The sequence below is a fragment of the Diprion similis genome, chromosome 4 (assembly GCF_021155765.1).
Source record: "Diprion similis isolate iyDipSimi1 chromosome 4, iyDipSimi1.1, whole genome shotgun sequence".
Classification (NCBI taxonomy): Eukaryota; Metazoa; Arthropoda; class Insecta; order Hymenoptera; family Diprionidae; genus Diprion; species Diprion similis.
The window spans coordinates 12,453,406-12,474,935 of record NC_060108.1 but is presented as its reverse complement, the minus strand read 5'-3'; the positions used below and the strand labels follow the sequence as shown (position 1 = coordinate 12,474,935).

At 36.3% G+C, this 21,530-nt stretch overlaps 2 protein-coding genes across 2 annotated transcripts; both read left to right on the top strand.

The window, feature by feature from the left end:
- The first annotated feature begins 2,042 nt into the window (after positions 1 to 2,042).
- LOC124405136 (acanthoscurrin-1-like) lies at positions 2,043 to 3,846 on the top strand. Its single transcript, XM_046879788.1, has 2 exons — positions 2,043 to 2,161; positions 3,617 to 3,846. Exons 1-2 carry the CDS (start codon positions 2,101 to 2,103, stop codon positions 3,811 to 3,813), a joined length of 258 nt encoding a protein of 85 aa, XP_046735744.1. The 5' UTR covers positions 2,043 to 2,100; the 3' UTR covers positions 3,814 to 3,846.
- Positions 3,847 to 13,348: 9,502 nt separating this feature from the next.
- LOC124405899 lies at positions 13,349 to 20,540 on the top strand. Its single transcript, XM_046881168.1, has 5 exons — positions 13,349 to 13,418; positions 13,751 to 13,961; positions 19,630 to 19,939; positions 19,971 to 20,202; positions 20,329 to 20,540. Exons 1-5 carry the CDS (start codon positions 13,349 to 13,351, stop codon positions 20,538 to 20,540), a joined length of 1,035 nt encoding a protein of 344 aa, XP_046737124.1.
- Positions 20,541 to 21,530: the final 990 nt, after the last annotated feature.

Genomic DNA, 21,530 nt, shown 5'->3' with positions numbered 1-21,530 from the left:
AATAACCGGTTTGGTAATAAATTTTTCGATTGATAAAATCCTGTTTCTTGAATCACATCTCTTCTGGTCGAAAGCCTTTCAGTCCCAGCGTTTCACTCTTCTGGTAAAAAATTTGCGCAGTCGCAAGAAATTCACACGAATTTCTCTGCTAAAAAGCCAAAGTTCCTAATTACGACCATTCTGAATTTAGATACTAGAAGCAGATCAGTGTCACAAAAATTTTCATGACGAAAGTACCTGCTTTTCAATTTACGTGTCAGTTGTAAATATGCGTACACTGAGTTTTAAATGGTTTTTTTTTTTAAATTTCAATGTTGGATGGTCGTAGATCGCCCAAATCTAGAAAAAAAATGTCTCTAATTTTTTTAGAATTTTATTCCAAGTCCGACAGCCTCCTGATTTCCTTTTTAATTAGAAAAATAAGTAATTTTACGATTTCCGGGATCTCGCCTATTCACAGCGGTTTCGGATAGTAAATTTCCTCAGGATTTCGGAAAATATAATTTAAAAAATCCCTGTGCACAAAGTAATATGAATGTTAATAATTATCGATTATAGCATGCCAAATGTTTTTGAATTTTTTCACATTTTTATTAAATCGCGAAGTTCAAAAACTCTGATCAAATACAATTTTTAGCTGGAAAGTGTCCCACATACATCCTTAAATAAAAAATAAAATACGACCACGGGCTCACTAAGGGCACGTAAACGTTTAGCGAGTACGTCTCGTAAACGAAAAATTATAATAACAAGCAAGCCTGGTATTCCATATTGAAAAAATCAAATTTCCTTAATTTTTTGGTATTAAAATCAATTTTTAACAACTTTGTGCACAGGTGGGATACTTTAAATTATTTTTTCCGTAATCCTGCGAGAATTTGGTATTCAAAACCGCTGCGAATAGGCGAGATCCTGGAAATCGTATATATTTCGCTGAATTAAATCGGTGGCCGTTTGTAGAATAAAATTACACCGTTTCGAAATATATTTGATACACCTGCATTAAAATTTTCTAGTAACTGTTACAGAGGAAACTTTTTGCTTTTCATCAGGTTTCGTAATATAAGTAGAGTATTGGCTTTAATCGAAAATCGCTTTTTTTAATTTCAACGAATCTTTACGTTTTCTAACCTCTAGAATCCGAAATCAAGTTTTTTGAAAAATCTCGGTCTGTCCGACAACCTCCCACAATGATCTCGGAAACGGATCGACGAAAATATCTAAAACTTATGAGATTTTACAAGGAAATGATGAGCATGAAAAATTGCCATGTCCTGCTTAATTCGAATGTTCGGTTCTACCGGAAATAAATCGATTTTCAATGTTATAGCGCCGAACGTATATTTCTTTTAAATAAACAATTATTTGTTTCCCAGTTTATAATATACTTTTTTTTTTGTAATTCATAAATTTCATATTTCCAGAAATTTTTCATTTGGCTGCCAAGTCCTGTCAGTTTCAGATTTTTTACTCAGTTTTCAGTGCAATCAAATACGTTCATAAACGTGACGCAATTAGTTGAAAACAAATCGTATCGAAACGACTTTAAAACAGAATTGCAATTCAACCTTCTGTTCCAGTTTTTCGAAAATAATCTGATGAAAAACAATTTTAAAGGATTTAGCGTTGATTCGTTGATTAAAACCTTACAATCTGCGATAATTCATCTCTCAGTCAGTCAGGATACATTCACTTAACATCACACCAACTACGTCGTGAGTAGGTATTAGATTTTGTTCCAGTCGATCGACGATCCGTCGTTCGGCTCGACTGGAAATCAAGGTTACAAGAAGCAGATACAATTAAATCGGGGATTCCCCGCACGTATTTATATAATAATTCATCCGGAGAACGGAGCTGGCAGAAGGCAGGAACCGGGTAAAAACTTGTTGACAAAATACCGTGAGTATAAGGGAGAAATGGACTGACGAGAAGGGAAGTCGAATAAAAATAGTTTATGCCGATGGTCTAACAAACTATAGCGAAACGAATTTGAGGGAAATAGTATAAAAGCTGGAATAGATCGTGAAGAAATCGTCAGACGGATATTCAGCAGTTTGCTAAAACTGTGTTGTCAGAATTGCATTTGCATACTTCAAAATGACAAAGATGATTGCCATTTTTTTGCTCACCGTCGTGCTTTTCGCTTCTTCGGCGATGGGTATGTTTTATTGATAATTATTGTATTGTATTCAACGATTATTGAATATTGGTTTATTGTTAAATCGTCCGTTTCGATTGGAACGGGCTTGAAAAACCATATTTCCCGAATAAAAAGTGGCGGCTGATTGTCAAAAAGACTTTCTGAATAGGGCTGGCAATAAAAGTGAAATTTTGGAAGAAAGTAACGTATATAGCTGTTATGGACTCTGGGCGGCCTTATTGAGAGAGTCGATTATAATGGAATTTCTTGTCAGTCGTGAAGCATCGGTTTAATATTTTGGTGAAGAATTTAGCTCGATTTGTACAATTTCTATGACACAAATTTTTTCAATTACATATTTACTTCTTCTGTGATATGGAAAAAAATTATTCGCTGAACTAGCGATATTTAAGTGTTAACATAATCGCGGTGAAAAAATTTATTGCAACGGCTAGATTTTTGATAATTCAAATACCGAGATTGATACAAGTTAACTCGACTTGCCCAAGCTTGTGAAACGTTTTCTGTTGCAGTGAGACTATAATTAGTTAGTCCAGCGAATTATTTCGATCATCAATTCTGCTTATACACGAAGAGATTCTTCCTCGTCTCTATCATTTGGATCTTCTTCCTCCATTTTTATGTCTCACGGTTATTTAGTAATTTCAATCAAGTTTCGTTGCGCAGTTTTCATACTGAATTCTATTTCGTGGTTACTTGTCCAATTTTTATACAGCCGGTAGCGGTCGAGCCACTCGAGATCTTCTACAAGCTGAAGATCCTTATCATCGATATTTAACACTCGTTACAGAACCCGTCGCTGATCCTTCTCATCTCAGTTTTTTTTTCAATGGTAGTAAAAGTTTTGGTGCTTATCTCGGATTACCGAATCCACACGAGAATGATACGTAATTGATTATCAAGCGTATGCACTGGAAAAAATTTCATTTATTATATAATTACTAGAAAATTCTTGTAAAATGTATAAATTTATTATAATAAGGAATCAAATATTGTTCCGATAACAAGGAAATCTGTAACAAGTGAATGTTTAGTGTGATCATAGTTGCTAACGCTACATTTTACGGTTATTGTAATATTGAATCTGTTTCTGTACGGTTTTTGCACAAAGATAAAATTATCGCAGTAGCTAAAAGAAAGTAAAGTACCTACTACAAGTAAGCATTGTCGTAAAGAAAAGTATCACATAACAATATAATAACATTAGATTGTTTGCTTGCCGCTACTACAAGCTGTACTAAAATAGTTTTCATTTGGTATCCGAAACCATATTTTGTGTTTATGGTAAAAAACGAAAATAGTTGAGATATCTATAATAATCTGCAACTAGGAATCGGATTAATTATCGACTGATACCCTAATTTTGAAATATCGGTATCGGAAGAAGCAATTATTTGATAATAATAAATCTCCAACTCAAAATTGACGTGGCCTTCATCTTTTTATCCTTAGCTCAAAATGGCGGCAATAACGGCGGAAATGGCGGTGGAGGTTCGGGCAATGGAGGTGGCCAAGGAGGAGGGCAACAAGGAGGCGGAAATGGCGGAATCGGTGGACTTGGAGGACAAGGAATTGGAGGCAGCGGGATCCTGGGAAGCGGCGGACTCTCAGGACTATCAGGGCTGCTGGGTGGACTCGGCAGGAGATAAAGTGCGATTATAACTTCGGCCCTGACTCTTCTCGGACGGAAATGGCGATTCGTAAATTATAAGAATCCTGGACACGTCTTACGATTAGCTTCTACCTATTTTCCTGCAGTAATTATACTGCATATTGTCTCATAAATTTGAAAAACTCGCAATCTTGGAAATTAAGAAAAGAGGAAATATTATAAATAAAAATGGACGTTGAATATCTATACCACATACGATACTTTTTATAAGTCTCATTACTGGAATGGAAGCTAGCCTGAAATAACCTAACTTAACCTAACCTAACCTAACCTAACCTCCATCTATAAGAGTTTAGTTAGTGTTTGCATAAGTGTGTGACGATGATAAAACTCTGAAAAAAAATCAACGACAATAAAGACGATATGAAAATTAAATTTGAATAATAGTAATACCAAAAAGTTATCGATAAATTTTTTAAACAAAACATTGTTTAGCTAATCTTCAGGGAAACTTTTTTTTTTTTTTTATGTTATGTAAAATGAATTCGCTGATTTTTCTAAAAACACATGAATTTTTCAAGAATCTTCTCATATTTTTGCTTAGAATTGATCGGGACCAACTCCAGTCCATTGGATATAATCATTGTAGCTAAAAATACTTACTTTCCCTGAACTGCGTGTCGGCTCACCTAGACTGGTATCACTTTATCATTGAAGACTTGACCAGCAGCATATTAATGGGAGGTTGAACCGGCGACGATGGTCATAATTCGTAATTCGCGACATTTGGTGGGAAAGACATGGAAAACGAATTTTGTTTTTAACGAAACTGAGGAAGTCCCACCTGTAGACTGTGTTGTATAAAGTAAATATAATTATCTCGCCTACGATATTCGGCTATTTGCCGTTATATCTATTGATATGCAAATATGTATAAGAGTTCGCGATATACAGCGAATTAAATGCCAGAAATTTACTATAAATAAGCGAAACCAGTCCTGAGTCGGTACAGTCATACCCAACGTTTACTCTTGGCTGTTATATAGTGGAAGTATATATAATATCGCGTTGATTTTGTGCTAAAAATGTCAAAGTATTTCATCTTTCTTTTAGTGATCCTAACCGTTATCGTTATGAGCGATCAAGCAAATCGTAAGTGTTGCTATAGATATTTAATTAATTTATGCAAATAAAAGAAAAAAACAAAATACAGCTCTTGTTATAACCAATATAAGCTCTTCCCAATGAAGTTCCTTTATTTGTACCGCCACGAATACGTAACGTAATAAAGTGCGAATTTGAACTTTCTATCAGCTAAATTTTTTTCAAACTTTTATAAAATAAAATTTGCTTACAGCTAGATACGGATATTTTTCGGCGCACAAACTTCATAAGCGCGAAGACTCCGTAGGCTCTCACAGTCAAGGCTTGGAGCCATTGTTACATGGGTAAGGATGACATAATCGTGCACGATTTTTTGAAGTTTAATTTTCATAAATTTCAAGCACAACTCTGATAATGAAGGAGGAGTAAACTCATATTTCATGGACACTCACATCGAAGTGTTTGTCTGAAATGAATTACATAGTATATTAATAATTGTCAGATTTCTATACTTGCAAAATAAAGATAGTATTTGGCTTTCGTTAATGATAAGCATTGTTTGCTCATATGGGTTGAAATGCCTTTATGTATACTTATTTGTTATTTACACTAGTTACAAATGTTTTGATAAGAAATAGAAATCCAATTTTACCCATAAAACATTAGAAATATACGAATGAAATGTAATAAAAACGATTTAATGCCAGAGGCTATAATTATACGCTCGCCAGTATGTAAGATTTATTTATATTTGTTTTGATCGATTTTGATTCGCCACTGTAAAACATTTAAGGTTGCAATTTTTTCTTACCACTATTTTCTATTACTAATCGTTGGGGTGGAAAAGGGTGAGGGGTAAAGGGGAAGAGGAGAAGGGTTGAATTCCGTTCCCTAAAAGATTGTTAACATTTTTTTATGCTCTAAAGTTGATAACAAACGAGAAAATTCAAGAATTCAATTTCGCCTCCGATTTTCAGGCCAAAGTCAGGAAATCTCAATCGTAGTTAAAAAAAAAAAATGTAATGACCATCGTTGTAGAGAATGAAATTATCTGCCAGTTTAGTTGGAAAAATTTTAGTCAAAAGTTGAAAATATTCAAGTTATTTAACAAAAGCGAATCTCCCTTCAAATTCAAGGTCGAAGCCGAAGTTAATGCAGAATCTGGTCGAAATTTTGGATTCAAACTACCAATGATCCCTCGCTCTTTTATTAGAAAAAGAAAATAGTGGTACATGTCGAAAAATTGTAACTTCGTATGTTTTTTTTTATGTACATGACAACTGGGCTAATAGAAGTCAAGGCAATGGCGAGTTTGATAAAACCAAATCGAGCGATACACAAACACATGACGAAGGAGGCAACCGTGACGGTAACAAAAACAAGGATGACGATATCTGGGTGAGCGATGTATTTGACATTACTAATACCGTTGACTGAACACATATTTCTTAGAAAAATAAATTGTTTAAATTTATCATGAACCATTTTTATTCCATGCAATGATTAGAATGCATATTTGATTCAATCAAAGAAACGAAACTATTTGCATTTAGTAATTTCTCTGAGTGCGTAGGCGCTTCAAACGTATAATGACGTTTCTTATTTGTGTCGTTCACAGTATTGGGATTGATTATAAAGAACGAAGAATACGTTGAAGAAGTCTCAAGGATCTAGCTAAGGGATTGATGAAAACAGTTGACCCGGAACATCGATACGATTTAAATTGAATGTGGCAAACGTATGTAATTATTAAGACGCTGCTGGTTATTAATTTTCTATTCTCAAGTTATTGTATAATTAATTCTGCAGTACTTCCCTGAAATATTTTTCCCCCGAAGTTTGGATGTACTTTCACGGTTGGCAAATTTTTTGAACTCAAGAACAAGGTCAGCTGTACAGTTATATTCTCGATGTCTGAAACTAAGTAATCGCTTACGAATCGCGATCGTTATATAAACTGATAAACTGGATCAGCAGCGGATGTTCACAATTCTCGATATTTATTGAGGTAAAATAAAAACAAAAAACCCAAGTAAAGAAGAACGAACAAGTCCTACATTTAATTTCGTTTAAATGAAATACACACTGCATACTCTTTTCCCTTCATCATCGCGAAACGTCTTCACGCCTCGCTGAAGACGTCATGCGTGGAAATAAAAAAACATATGCTTGCGATTTATCCGAATTTTTTATTTATCTCGATCGTTAACCGTTCCCCCCCCCCCCCCTTCCCCTCTTCCTGGTTTCTTCCCTGATTCGTAAATCAATAATTCACGATTGCTGCGTAAATGGAATTTGAAGAAAATAAAACTGTGTGCTCATTAAAATCTTCTTTAATATACGTTTGTCCTGCCGTCAAGTCAATCTTTACGCGATTTTTACGAATTACAAAGCTTCAAGGGGACTTGAAATGAAATATGTCACCGATAAAACTGCACAGCTGATTCGCAAGGAGTCTGCACGTGTGTGAAAAACAGAACGAGTCGGTTATTGCAAGAATCGGAGAGTCTAGTTCTTTATTCAAAATCTGACGCTGAACTTCATTCCGCTTGGCCACATATTATAAACGGACAGACAGAAACGCCGTTGTCATATCAATTCAATATTTATACTGTTATAGTTTTTTGGATTAAACGAAACGATGTTGTTTAACGTGAAAACTTGATGTAAAAATGAAAACCAAGTATGAAATAGTTTCAATTTTACACGAAAAAACTGTAGAAATGTGTACAGAAAATGCATTTATTAAACATAGTATATTGATGTTAATTTCTGTGACTACCGCTCCCCATGTGTAAGTTTTTTTTTTTTTTTTTTTCTAATCATTGCGATTTTTTACTGCAGATACCGGGACGATCATGAATCTTATGGACACGAACATCACGTCACAAATAACTATCACCATAGCTGTGGGTGACAAGAACAAAAAAACAAACAAAAGAAATTAAACACAAAATTGAACTTTTATTTTATATTTATTTAAAGTTGACATGTAATATTGCTTTGTTTGTTAGCTGATTACTGTCAGAATTCTGCCTCGAATGGCCTCGATTCGCTGCTGCTCGTTTCCTTATATAGCCCTTGGTACTACCGTACGAAGGGTGTATGGGGGGGAGGGGGGAGTGGCTATACGCGATAGTGCTGCCGAAAAGAGCTGTGCGCCGTCGTACCTCGATCTCTAAACCAAATCTCGTGTTTCTCCCGACATGTACAGATATCCGTCACGAGGTAGTTTCAAGTCACAAGATCGTGATATTGTCTCAAAACTTCTCAGCAACCCCTGTACACGTGGCGTCGGCCTTGTGGCTTTTTGATCGTCTTATTTCAATCGCCGCTCTCATAGTGTCCCTCGTTAGCAAATTCAATAATAAACTATAACGCGAGAAATAAACGAAATGCAATAAAACGAAAATTATTAACCTTCACGGTCCTGTCCATAACAATAGACAGAACTGAGAACTCAATAAATTAAATTGAACTATTTTAGCTGATTGTAGTTTCAGTATAACTATTTGCTGTATCAGTTTAGTTTGGCTTACGATTAGTTTATTGCACTTTATTCGAATCATAGTCAGATTTTTTCTAGTGTCAATGGAGACAATATAAAGTTCTATTACCGTCTATCTTGTAGTCGGGAGCAAAACGCTCCAAGTCAGACTTTATTTCTTCAAACTATTTATCGTTGAATTTGTGCAACTTCTTTCCAATTAACTCTATCATTTCGTTATTACTAAGATTGTCCCTTTGTTCTTATAATTGTATTCAAGTACCTATACTTTATAGCTAAAGAGACTGATCGGCTCAAAGCCACTCGTAACCAAAGTACAAATTACTTTAAGTACTTCGTGCCTTTATAGCACTCTTTTGTATTCAACAAATTATTAAGACTGTAATGGTTGTGTATATCCAGGAATTAATACCCAATGAATAAGTGGCGTAGAAAATTGCGATACTCCAGAGTGCCTGAGTAGAAGGTCGGAGGCTCCAATATTTGGGGGAACTAGCTAGTTCGACTCTAGAGAGGAGGGATGTGGCGAGGCAGATCTAATTCGCCTCTTTATAAAGTTTTGAAGATTACAGTCGAGCTTGGTCTGGCGTATTAAGAGGATGCCCTGGTTCATTTCGACAATCATTATACATATCTCCGAATATCGAAGTCCACGTGTTTCAAACGTAAAAAGATTTTAACATTCCCATTACAAACACAATTCTGAACAAAAAAGACTCTAACAAATTTTTATTAGATGATACAATGAAGAAATGGCACGAAAACTAAGAAATCGCAATAGTAAACTCGTAGTTTTCGTGTCATTTCTTCATTGTTGGAAATAACAAATAAAATGAAAATGCATAATTGTGTATAGAATAGGGCTGTTAAACCCTTTCTTGCGTTTAAAACAAGTAGACACCGATATCTGGAGACATGTACACGAACGTCGAAATCGACCAGGACACCCCTTTAAATACGCGCGCCGGACGCCATGACAGACAAAAGACTCGCGAAGCTCTTGTAACCAAACTGTTTACACGTAGAGTTGTGTTCACGTCGTTCAGCAACAGTCTTCGTTCTCCACCGATGTACAGAGTAATACGTGCTCAGTTAAAAGTAAGAAAAGTGAAAGAAGCAAGTGAGTGAGTGGGTGTTCGTCAATCTACGAAAAAGGAAATAAAACAAGGTACTGTGTTAATTCATATTCTGTGTAATTACTACCATAAATCCTCCACGATTCTTTCTCAAAAGAAATTTGCTAAACTATACGATTGCCGGGAGCCTCGAACGAATTTTACGACCCGGTGCCGTTCAAATTGCGAGCATATCTGATGGTCACGTGGCCAAGGTAAGGTGGCAAAATAGAAAATAATCTTCCTGACTCTCAATAAAGACGATTATACAGAGATTATACATTATAATTCGTTAAATTCAGTGAGATAGTTAGGCACCCATTTGTTTTTATATTACTATTTCGTGCTCAGTTGTCACGTTTTCGCTAATTCGTGTCACAATTAGTGTCATTATTGGTAATTGTAACTGCTTTTCTGCCTTCTATTTTCGTGGTGTTCTGACGCAGATATTCAAAGAGGCTGAAGAGTGAAGTTAGTAACGTTAACGTAACGAAACGCTGGCCGCAAGCTGGGGGGGGGGGGGGGGGAGGATTACTGTTACGCAATTCATTTGTTACCGACGTAGTTGAGTTTTCAAAATATGTTCATACATTTTTCCGTATCATAATTTAACGCATGATCAGATTCTCCTACAATTGGAAAACTGTTTTTAACGACTTTTCTCGAAACGGTAATCGTCACAATATAACGTTACCAACTTCAGTCGCATGATATTCAAGCTTTTTCCTTGAAACGTTGAATATAAATAAATGAGACTACAGCTTCGCTTCACCGTTGAACATCGTGATTGAAATGCCATGATAAATATTGTTTGCATTTTGGGGATGGCTGCCCTGATTGCTTTGAGCGAACAAACGCTTCCAGATAAGTTTTCCGAAAAAAAAGTAGCATCTGTATCTTACAGCAGTGATGGAAGGAGAAAAGATCAATTATATATAATCGGATCGAATAATGAAATCTAACAAAGAAGCTCTTATTCTCAGAGCTAGGGAAACGCCTTCGTTTTAACAACGATGCGACAAATTAGCTATAAACCGCTTGCTTTCGTAAGCCAACCGTCTCATGCATACTAATCAGGAATCTCACCCCGAAACGATTAACCAGCCTCAACCAATTATTCTAGAGCAGCGAGAAACCGCGATTCTTTAGAACTCCTCCTACTTTTTTACCAAGTCAACTCCGATTTAGAATATTACAGAAGAAATCGAACCGTAAAGAGAATGTTAGTGAAGGAATTGAGACGTTGAACAGAATAGAGAAAAGATCAGAACTTTATCGAAATCGTGGAATCAAGTCATATGGAATAATTAACTCAGAAGCTCCGTGACTTGGTAACAGTTTTTGACTGTGATGGGTGAATAACACCAGTTTATATGACTATTGTTAATCCTGAAATTGAGAACTCGAGGAGATTGTGTAAATAAACGTGTATTTAATTAATCCCAGTGTTGTCATCCATAATTATTTCAATCACGCATAGTAATAATTGGCACGAGCCAAATACAACAAACTCTTGGAATTTTGGGTGAGCTGAACGAGAAGACCTAAGAGCTGATCAGCAGATTTCCGATATTCATATATATCAACTACTGTGACGATACATGTATATCACAAATACAGTGTATGAGGATTAGCTGAGCAGTGAACACGCTCAGCTAGTCAGTCGGTCCATAGACGTGACATAGTGAAGACAGTATATTAGAACTTGGCCAAGTCACTAAATTTACGACAATTTGCAATATATATTTTGTATTTTTTTTCTATTCATATCAACAAATATCTACGCCTATGTCCCAGTCTTGAACAATTTGCGACGAGCTTGTCGGAAAATATCTATCTGAAAAAAATCAACTGATCACGGACCGACAGATACGTTATCGAAAAGACTATTTTATACAATTTTTGTTATTTTATTTGTTTATTTATTTATTTATTTTTTTTGTTATACTTATTATTATCAACGTTTTTTTTTTTTTTTGTTATTTTAATGTGTATGTGTGAGTGCTTTTATTTTTACAATATATTTATTTAATTTTGCTATTTACACGAACCTAATTTTGTTTTATCTATACACATAAATATCTGCGTATTCCTTTATTGTTTTGTTTCTTTTTTTTTTGTTCTGTTCTTAGTTGTGACTTGATATTTTATTATTCAAATATTGTACAACAAATCCATTACGCTACGTAAATGAAGAGTATAAGCTAAATTTCACAGCGAATCAGAATCAACTCGCAACGTTCCTCTCAGGACGTAACAAGGGTATAAAGTATCATTCACAATCGATTGTTAGTGCAGTGGTAGTGCGGAATAGCGTTCATAATTCGTAGATATTACAGTGTAAAAGGATTTGCCGCTTCGAGATTCAAGGACTTTTAAGACAAGTTAAATAATCTAACGAACCTTGTCGAGAATGGATGAAAATGAACGAATCATCAAAAAAGTCTTGTGTCCTGCCGCAATATTACTAAAAACATTTCTTTTTACGGCATGGGCATTGAAAAGTCTACTTTTTGTGGCAGTTTTCGTTCGGTAAAGTGACGCTTTATACGGCAGCGAAAAAAGTTGCGGAATAAAGTCTTTATTCCACAGTTTTGATGCGCAGTTCGAAGTGCGCATCCCAAACTGTCGAATAAAGTAGCTTCGTCGAAGAGATCGCGACATAACCTCACTCTTCCTTTTGCTTTTCAATGCCCATAGCGTAAAAAATATTGTACGTCGCATGCCCGTAAACCGTTTTTTGGCTCGGATAATTTTAGTACTCGCTTCCGGGTCGCCATCAGCTCGTCCTGAAATCTTTATCCTTGCCAAAAAAAACAGGCGGTTTACGGGCATGCCACATAAATAGCTATTGATTCATGTATTAATATTCACATAAATATGCGACAAACAGATTTTCTGTGTAAATCCTTTCTACAGCGAGCAAGAGTCATTCCGAATTTACTGCAGAGCATGACAACAAGGTTTTCGACATTCGGTAAACCATGAACTTTGTAACGCTACACCCTATGAATCCCATATTGTTATCTGTTTGCTGTAAACCAGTTGTATGTTCAAAGATACAGTGAGGGAAACAATAATTTGTTTTTGGTAAAAAGTTACTTGTTTTTATTATTGATAATGCAAACCTGCACATTCTATCTTCAAAAATAGTGTTCCTAACACTCTGATGAGATGATTTTCTTTTATCGACGTGTTATTTGTTGCTACAATGCTACGCCGTTTACGCTACTCGTCGAAAGGCGTCATGATGTTCAAGAACCGAATCGGTACACAGTACACTGGACTACGCTTTGTGAAGTCGCCAAAATTTGTATGGAGCTGACACCCGTTGATGATTCGTGGTTCAAATATACGCAGATAAAACCTACATTCTCAATGTCTGAAGCTGAATAATCGGTTAAAAAACACATTGACTATAAAGACCGAATTAGCCGCACACGATTGCAATGTTCAGTTCTTGAGACTCTTTATGATAGAACATAAAAATGAACGACTATACGGAAATAAACGAGTCTTTCATTCATATTTCACAGAAAATACACGCCGCATATTTGTTTATTCTAAATATTCTTAAGGACCGCAGCGTATCGCGGAAGACATAATACATGAGGGTAAAAATTATATGCTAATTCTTTACTTATTTTTATCGTTTAACATCGATCAGCCATTCAATTCCCGCGTAATTTTATTTCCTGATCCATAAATCACTAATTCTATCATGGAATCGCCAATCGCGTGTGCAAACTTGTCTATAAATGCGTAGCAGCCATCCTGAATCTGCACAGTTGCAACCAAAATCTTCATTGCTATACAGCTGGAGGATCTGCCGATTTTAAACAAAAATGTCGAATTATTTCGTCATTGGTTTGCTAATCATAACTATTATCACTTTAAGTGAAGAGGTGCCCTCTGGTGAGTTCAGTTCTATCGAAATTTGTATTAGTTAAGGCGATCGCTGCGTAAAAGGAACTTGAAGAAAATGAAATTTGTGAATTTAAAATTGAAATTATCTGAACCATTTCTTGATACAACTTCTGTTATTACTCTGTCGCAAATGTGTACTGTCTTGAAATCAACTCCGATCATTTAGCCAAATTTTGGTTACGAAAATCTGTATGAATTTTGTGAAAATTCTAACAATTTTGTACCATGTATCATTTCCATATTCCAGTCTTATTGTCAGATTTCATCAGACTTTGGCATTCCTGAACTTTCGTGAATCTCACCTGCACTCATTCCAACAGGTAATCACATTGGCCATTTGATACGAAAGGGCGATAATCACCTCGCAGTCGACAAGCGCAAAGGCTGCGGAGAATCTCTAAGCCACCGCAGCAAAGATGGCAAGAGACCCGAAGGCAACAAGAGAGAACATCACGGACGACAGGAACATTCGTCCGTTCCTGACAGCAAAGACTGCGGAGACTACGAAGGCCAATCCAGTGAATATTTAAGGTAAGGTTGAAATAAATGCGTACGATTGTTCGCAGCCCAAGTTTTCACGTGACTTATGAATCAAAATTTCAAACGCAACTTCGACGAACATCGATCGATATTCTGATTTTCGTTCAGCGTAGCCGCATTTCATAGACAGAAAGGTTCTTATCGTATTCGTATAAGATTTATTATATTATGGTTTTTGGAAAGTGCTCCGAAATTTTTTACTTCGGTACATGGATCTTGTATATATTCTTGCTATGCCCTCTTCTTAGCTGTCGCTGGTGTCAAGGTGATTATATTTTTATCATCTGTGTGGCTTGACTTTAAATGTAATAACCTTGTTTTCTTCATTTTTCACTATCTTATTTACGTTTTTGTGGGTTTGTGTAAAGTTTAGTTGCATATTGCAGTAAGTTGTACTTTCGTCATAGTTCAAGTTATTTCTCTTGAGGTCTAACGATGAGCGTTATCAATGAAATGGTGCTGCGTTCAGACTCGCCTTTTCTCCTGTGGATTTTTTAAGACGTTTCACCAAATAGCCATTTCTTTGAAAGGATTGCCGAAGTTCCAGTGGTCGTATTTCACTAATAAACTTCAAGACATTTCATGTCAATTCGAAATGAAAGGACTTCGAAGGGAATAAAGGGTTTCTAAGGTTAACATCGCGTTGTTGGATTCATCTATTCGGGAAGCTTCTGCACAGGCTCTAGGGCGAATGCAGTTCGTTGCTAAAGTTTCACCCTAGGTGTTGTGACGAGGTAGACTTCATTCATCTCCGCAATGAGCCCGATTGTATTGTCGAGCCTGGTCAAAGTTTAAATTCTCGCGCGGGTGTCACATCAGGTATTAGAAACACACGTGTTCGAGTTATCGATACGCCCGCTGCGATCAGCGGTTCATTCATACGTCGCAACTTGCAGGGAGTACTCTGGAGTTTTCTCCGTTTACAATCTCGACTTATGGACCACTTCTAAAGTGAATCGAAAAGCATTTAGTGAGTGTGTGTGATACTAGTGTACAAGAGCGGGCAAGGATTAATTGGAAAAAACGAAGGTATGGTGGTCGTATGATTATCATTACGCTTTATTAAACTTTTCCCGGCTCTCACTTGAGAATTTCGACTTCTGGAAGACTTCGACTCGAACAATACAATTCGGCGCCAGTACAAAATGCGAGCTAGGTCAGTCACATGGGCAAGGTAAGGTGGCAATAATAAAATCTCCTTCCTCGCACTCAATACTCCATAATTCGCAGTTATTATTTCATACTTATTTAGTGAAATTAATGGCACCCATTTCTCCGGATTGCGAATGTCGCTTATAGCTGTAGCAAATTTTGACGAACCGTGTTACAATGTTGAACTTCAAACTCAGAGACAGTTACAGTTGCATATCCGTCGTTGCAGTTGATCACGCCCCAGCCAATGGGGATAATCTTAAAGCTACTCAGAATTCAAGAGTGTGTGGATATCTGAGACAGAAATGTCTTTGAACCGTTCTGGCAGGTCTTTCCGTAGCGCACTTGCTTCTCGGTATATTTGCGTTATCCGGACCTTACTCGTGAAGTGCTCGCGTTCGAAGAGTTTCTTGTTTTTTGTTCATCTTCTTAAAAAATTCTGTCATTTTCTCCGGAAATTGTTGCGTCAACTTTGAGTGTAATCGTTTCCATTGATTTCCCATGTGATCAAGATTCCAATGAATAGTGACGCCAGTTTCTACATGATTTTCCTCGATGTTGACTCCGAAAATGAATTCTCTTTTATTTCTAAGTGTATTCTCGTCAATTACGTTAATCAGTTGTTTCTGTTCCGTTAACATTTAACGAGTCAATCCGAGTTTCTATACATGCTTTACAAATCGTTCCCCGTTACTGCTTACCTTCTAAAATGACAATATCGTTTTCTGAGCTCTGATAATCTTTTGTAAAAATTGAACTTGGGTCAAGCGATCCCGGTCGCTGTGCAATTGTGCCAGTTTGCATGCTTGGCGGATGGCCGCAAGGTGGTATAACACCTACGACTGTGGTATTTGCGGAAAGCAATCCCGTGTAGGAGTTTGACCGGTTTGTCTTGCTTCCAGGCAGATGAGAATTTACCTGCCGGATGGAACTCGACAAAGCCAGACCTTGACGTTCGTTGTGATAAAAGCATCAGATGATTTCTGACAAGGTACGGCGATTAACCTCTAACATTGTTCGAAATTTTATTTCGCAGTGTATTAATTTTTATGGATATCTGCCGCCAGACTTCAGTTACTCATCTGCGGTAGCATTCTCTCTCTATCTGCACATTTAAATGAATAATTCGTTACGTAATTTCAAAGTCCAACGAATCTGATTAATTGTCTTCCAAAAACTGATCTGGTAGAGCTTGACCAGCCCTGATAAAATTCCAATCTGGGCCGACTCAAAGATTTTGATCACTGCCGAGTCTGCTGGCCCAAGTAGAACATTACGGTAAATTCGTCAATTCAAAGTAGTCTAATGATAAGACCAATTTGTATATTTTCACTTAGTTCTGAACCTGTAACTATATGAAACACATAAACATCACTTTCTTTCATTATATTACACGAATTAAGTCAGTGTCCAAAAAATGACATCAGCACTGTCACCAGTTATATTGTTCATATTACATGGAGACAGTTCTTTTCTTCAAATTTACAAGCTCGTGCCCAGATTGATATTGCTCACTTCGCTTGTTCGAAGCTTGTGCCTTGTGTCCCAGAAAATCAATTACGATTAGCAGGATCTACTTGATTAATTCAACTTTATTCGCCAATACACAACCGTATATCGGATGCGTATTTTCCACAAAGTCTTTGCGATCTTTTATTTGTGCTTCTTATTCTAGTCACCATTTTTTACTTTACTATATTATTTTACGTTTTACTTATTTCCTTTAACCGTTTCTTCTTCTATTAAGTCATCGATGTTCCTCGAGCAAAAATGCACAGCTTTTACGATTTTGTTTCCGGTAATGTGTGAAGTTTTTATTTGTGTGATTTGTTAGTGAAGTGCGTCTTTTATTTCAGAAATGTTATCCAGTTTCTTACTGATTTTTCTTGTACTTGTATGTTATTTAAATATTTCCCTCCGGTATGCTGGGTTGTTTTCGTAACCGGCATTCGGGTCTTGATATTGGTGTCCAATGCTGTTCGCTCCTCGTCTTTCTCAAAGGTAAATTTATCAATTTTGAAGTAATAGTATTTCAATTCCATGTTATGTCATAAAAATTTCAATCTTACTTGGCTGGTGCTATGTTACGTTAATATTAGTTTAATTCATGTTTGATGTTTACCCTTTCTTATTCACCTACTTCCTTAAACGTGGTTTTTCTCTCATGTTTGAAGTTTGTAAAACATAAGCAGTAATGTTGTTACAGTTACTTGGGCCTATTTCCCGGTTATTTTTTCCACAATAAATATTATGTTTATCGTTGATCAGCATCTCCCCTTCGATAAAATTTCTACTGATGAATATGCACTGTCCGAACGCACAAATATCGGATAAAATTGACTTCACTTTAGTTGGATTTTAGCCATCAATTTATTTATGTATATTCTTGAATGTATAAATTGTTGTTCCATCCTAAATAGAATGTTTCAGATATTCGCACACGGGGTGGCGCCACCATAGAGTTCAAAAGCCAATAACGTAGGAATTATTCTGTATCATGATAGCTGTTTTTAAACTATTTTTTATTAGCATTTGACGTCCGCATTTGATTTTAAGAAGGTCCTGATAACTAAAAACTTTCTTTAACGCATAGAATTTTTCTTCATTTTTAACAATCTATCGCTGGCGAACGAAAAAATACATCCAGCTGAAAATTAAATCACGCTTTTTTCACAATTTGAACGTAGTTCAGTAAAATTTTCAAGTGAAGTCAAGAATTATTTAGGATCCAAAACTAGGGAAAACCCTTTCAACGTAAGCAATGGGATTCTAGCCGGACGTCAATGTCGCGTGGAATGCCCCTTATATTTTTTATCAACGTATTTATTACCTTATGTTACTCATGCCTTACCTCAAGATTAACAATTATTTTATCTAGTATAGTGACTCTTTTTCCATATTAATTTCGTATCAAATTTTGTCTTACTCTACTCTTCCGTACTCCCTGAAGGTCTGCTCCTCCTACATCACTGCTGCAGCTAATTTCGGTGCGGAAGTTTTTTGCATGCATCGTGACTTTCGTGGCGATGCTCCGACATCAACTCCGGCGTGGTCAAGCTCTAACTCTTCTGATAGCGAGGAGGAATGTTAGAAATTGGGCCGTTGATCCTGGTACAGATTTCGCTAAAAGCTGGTGTTTCAAATGAAAAACAATTATTTGAAAAATATTTCCGCATTTGATAAAATAATAATACTATAATGATAATAATTATCAATATCACTGATTAGCATTCATTCGTTATTTTGTTTTTGCATGTTTGAAATTTCGATATATCTGCCATTCAAAATATTGACCCTTCCAAGTTTTGACTTCGCTGATAATTATCGCTTTGTTCGTAGCACTAAAGAATAAACTACGAGTTATAGCTAACCGCAGATAAAAAAACGTTTCAAAATATCCTAGCTTGGCCAGAAATGCCAACATCACGTTGCTTCTCATTGATAATTTGTAAACAGGATTGCAGTGCATGTTTAACGTGATACGTACGATTTGTATACATAGAAAGTTGAGTACAATTTACTGCGAATGAATATGCTGTTTGTTGAAAAAATTTGGCATATTTCAAACATAGAATTCACAGTAAAGTTCGCTGTTGAAAATTTCTCAGTTTTTGCAAAATAACTGTTTAACTTCATTGAGTTCAAAAAAAAAAAATTCAACAAAAATTGGCTTCATCCTGAATACTTTCAATTATCTCATCGTCTGTTAATTTTTCCCTAGCTCTTACAAAGTAGAAGAACAAATAAGATTCCAATTCAAACGGATAAAAAGAAATCTGCCTCGTACGATTTATTGTTGAGAATTTGAGCATATATTGTTTTAATGGAAAGTATACGGTATACATTGAAAATTTTTCTGTTTAACGATACTGAGTCACCAATTGACAATGATTTTCGAGTTACTATAAACAATTGCTGTCGTTAGAGAGCTGCAAGAATAAATTCCCAGTCAGTGTTTGATGCGAGTTACTTACCTGACATGTTTGTCAAAGCAATGGCATACCATCGCTTAGACCTTTATACATTCCATGCAATCATCCGGTGGGTATAAAAGTCCAGTTCTTCGTTCGACGACGTTTCAGACTACGTCAATAATCGATCAATTGCATTATAATCGTTTTTCAATCTACAGGGCTTAATTTATAAAAGATAATCTGAGTCAGAAGAATGAAGTATTTTCTTGCTTTCTTCATCGCCATAGCTGTAGGGGTATGTTGAAACAGTTTTTTTTTTTCGATTTTATGTCTCCAGTGTATATCCTCTGTTTGACTTTTGAAACTCGTGTACGATTCCAGATAGAATCTCGATCTCTGAGTCCATATTCAAGCGTTGAGGAACCACGTGAGTTTCTTTTTCCATTTTCCCACCCACATCTGTAACCCAAGTATCGTTTTCCGGTTTCAAACCCATGAACTTGAGATTTTCGTTCGTCGATAATAATTGTCACGTAATTCTTGCAAATAGTTGCATAGAAAACGGCGATGTCTATTCTTTGAAACTCTTCTAGTGTTCGCCATCATATTTCAAATTTACTGTTCACCAAGTGTCATCTTGAACGGATAAATCTCTTCAAAATAGTCAGAGTTTACTCAGATCTTGCAATAGAGAGTTCATTCGATATTTCGATGATAGAGATGCTGCCAGCTACAGAAGACCCGAATTCTTTCACCGACGCACCTCTGACGGAACCGAAAAACGAATTAGAAATGCAAATTTCAATCGAGCCAGAGGATCCAAGGTCTTTTATTATCTCGCAGATCGAAAAACTTGAGAAATCGGCGACGGAATTCACGCATGCAGATCACGGAGAACAAGCGGTGAGTTAATTATCGCTACATTTTTGAACAGCTTCAAGTTATCTGTCAACATCAACTTCAGCAGCTCAAGTTCATCCTGGATGAAGTTTCTGCGGAAAAAAGCTCGAGGATCAAGCCGACCGTTAACTATCTCGCGAAATCGACGATCCCGTTCTTGAACAAATTGGAAACTGGCATCAGCTTCACGAAACTCATTGACGAAGTTGGAAAATTCGAGATCTACGACCAGGACGGCCAAGGCGATGTCGGACACGTAAAATCCAGTGCGTGACTATAAATGCGCAGGCTTGATAAGAATTTTTTTATAATTTGTTCTAATTGATGTTATTACTCGTCAGATATTAGCGTTTGAGTCAATGACGCCTGAAACAAATTTTCTTATCGCTCAGGATACGAGGATTCATCAGCGCCGATTTCTCCGATTCAGGACGAAGTTCCTGGCCTCGAGGTCACCGATTTTTTCAGCAGTGAAAAGACAAACCAGACAAATCTTTCCGAGGAACTGGACGCAATTCTGTCCGATCTACAGAACCAGGTCAACCGGATGCGGAAGTACTTCGAGAGAGTTTGTAAGTCAGTGACTCTTGACCAAGAAGAATAAAAATTGCATCAACTCAAGAAAAAGAAGATAATACGTGGTTATTAAACCGCACAATTAGAGGCCAGTTTTTTCTCTAACATACGAAATTTTAAAAATATTTCTATGTAACAATTATTCATTACGCGCAGTTCGATATTCATCAGTCTTTTCAATTCACTTTGGATTTGATGTTGTATAGTTGTACGGTAGAAACTAATTTTTTCTCAAAAGTATGCCAAAATCTTTAGAAAAGTTCGAATCCCAAGCACAACTCGATTAAATTAGAATATAAACGTGGGGAAAAAATGTTAAGGGGACTCTCATTTTCCACAAGGAAACACATTTCGACTTCGGTTGCACTCAAAGCTGATTTTTGCGCTAATTCCACGTTGACCGCGAGTCAGTCTAAGAAAATCTCGATGCTGGGGTAACAAGCGAATGATCTACTGGATGATTATTATTACATTGAACATGATTTAAAATTGCAAAAAATTACGTACCTATACACGCGTCTTGTTATACATGCATTCGATTATATTCATCTCTATCTTGATATTTCTTACAAATGATTTATCTTTTATGATGTGTGAGTTATAAAACAAAAATGAAGCATGATCATTGCTGTGTGATTTCATTATTTCGTCCACCGTTAGACGAAATAAGATTGCGTCTCGGGCTCTTAATATTACCAAACTTAATTTCGAATCGAACGCCGCTGCATGCTCACAATACCCGATAATCCGATTATCATACTCTGCTCCTATTGACTACAAATTGCACAGCTGCATTATCGTCACGTACTTACGTACCACTCAATACAGCACAGGTTCAGTAACGTATCAATGTCAATCGGCCCCAAAATTATCCTGGAACCAATCAACTGTTACCCAGATTCATATTATTTTGATTTACAATTATTATGCTGATTGTGCATTTTTACTTCATATGATTTTTCTACATTGAAAACAATTCCGTTTGTTGCAGTTACTAAAAAATTATAGCAAAAAGAGT

Coding starts and splice junctions, on each gene's coding strand:
- LOC124405136 (XM_046879788.1), top strand. CDS start 2,101: ATGACAAAGATGATTGCCATTTTTTTGCTCACCGTCGTGCTTTTCGCT. Junction 2,162..3,616: donor TTTCGCTTCTTCGGCGATGG/GTATGTTTTATT, acceptor TTTTATCCTTAG/CTCAAAATGGCGGCAATAAC.
- LOC124405899 (XM_046881168.1), top strand. CDS start 13,349: ATGTCGAATTATTTCGTCATTGGTTTGCTAATCATAACTATTATCACT. Junction 19,940..19,970: donor CAGATCACGGAGAACAAGCG/GTGAGTTAATTA, acceptor ATTTTTGAACAG/CTTCAAGTTATCTGTCAACA. Junction 20,203..20,328: donor TGTCGGACACGTAAAATCCA/GTGCGTGACTAT, acceptor CTTATCGCTCAG/GATACGAGGATTCATCAGCG.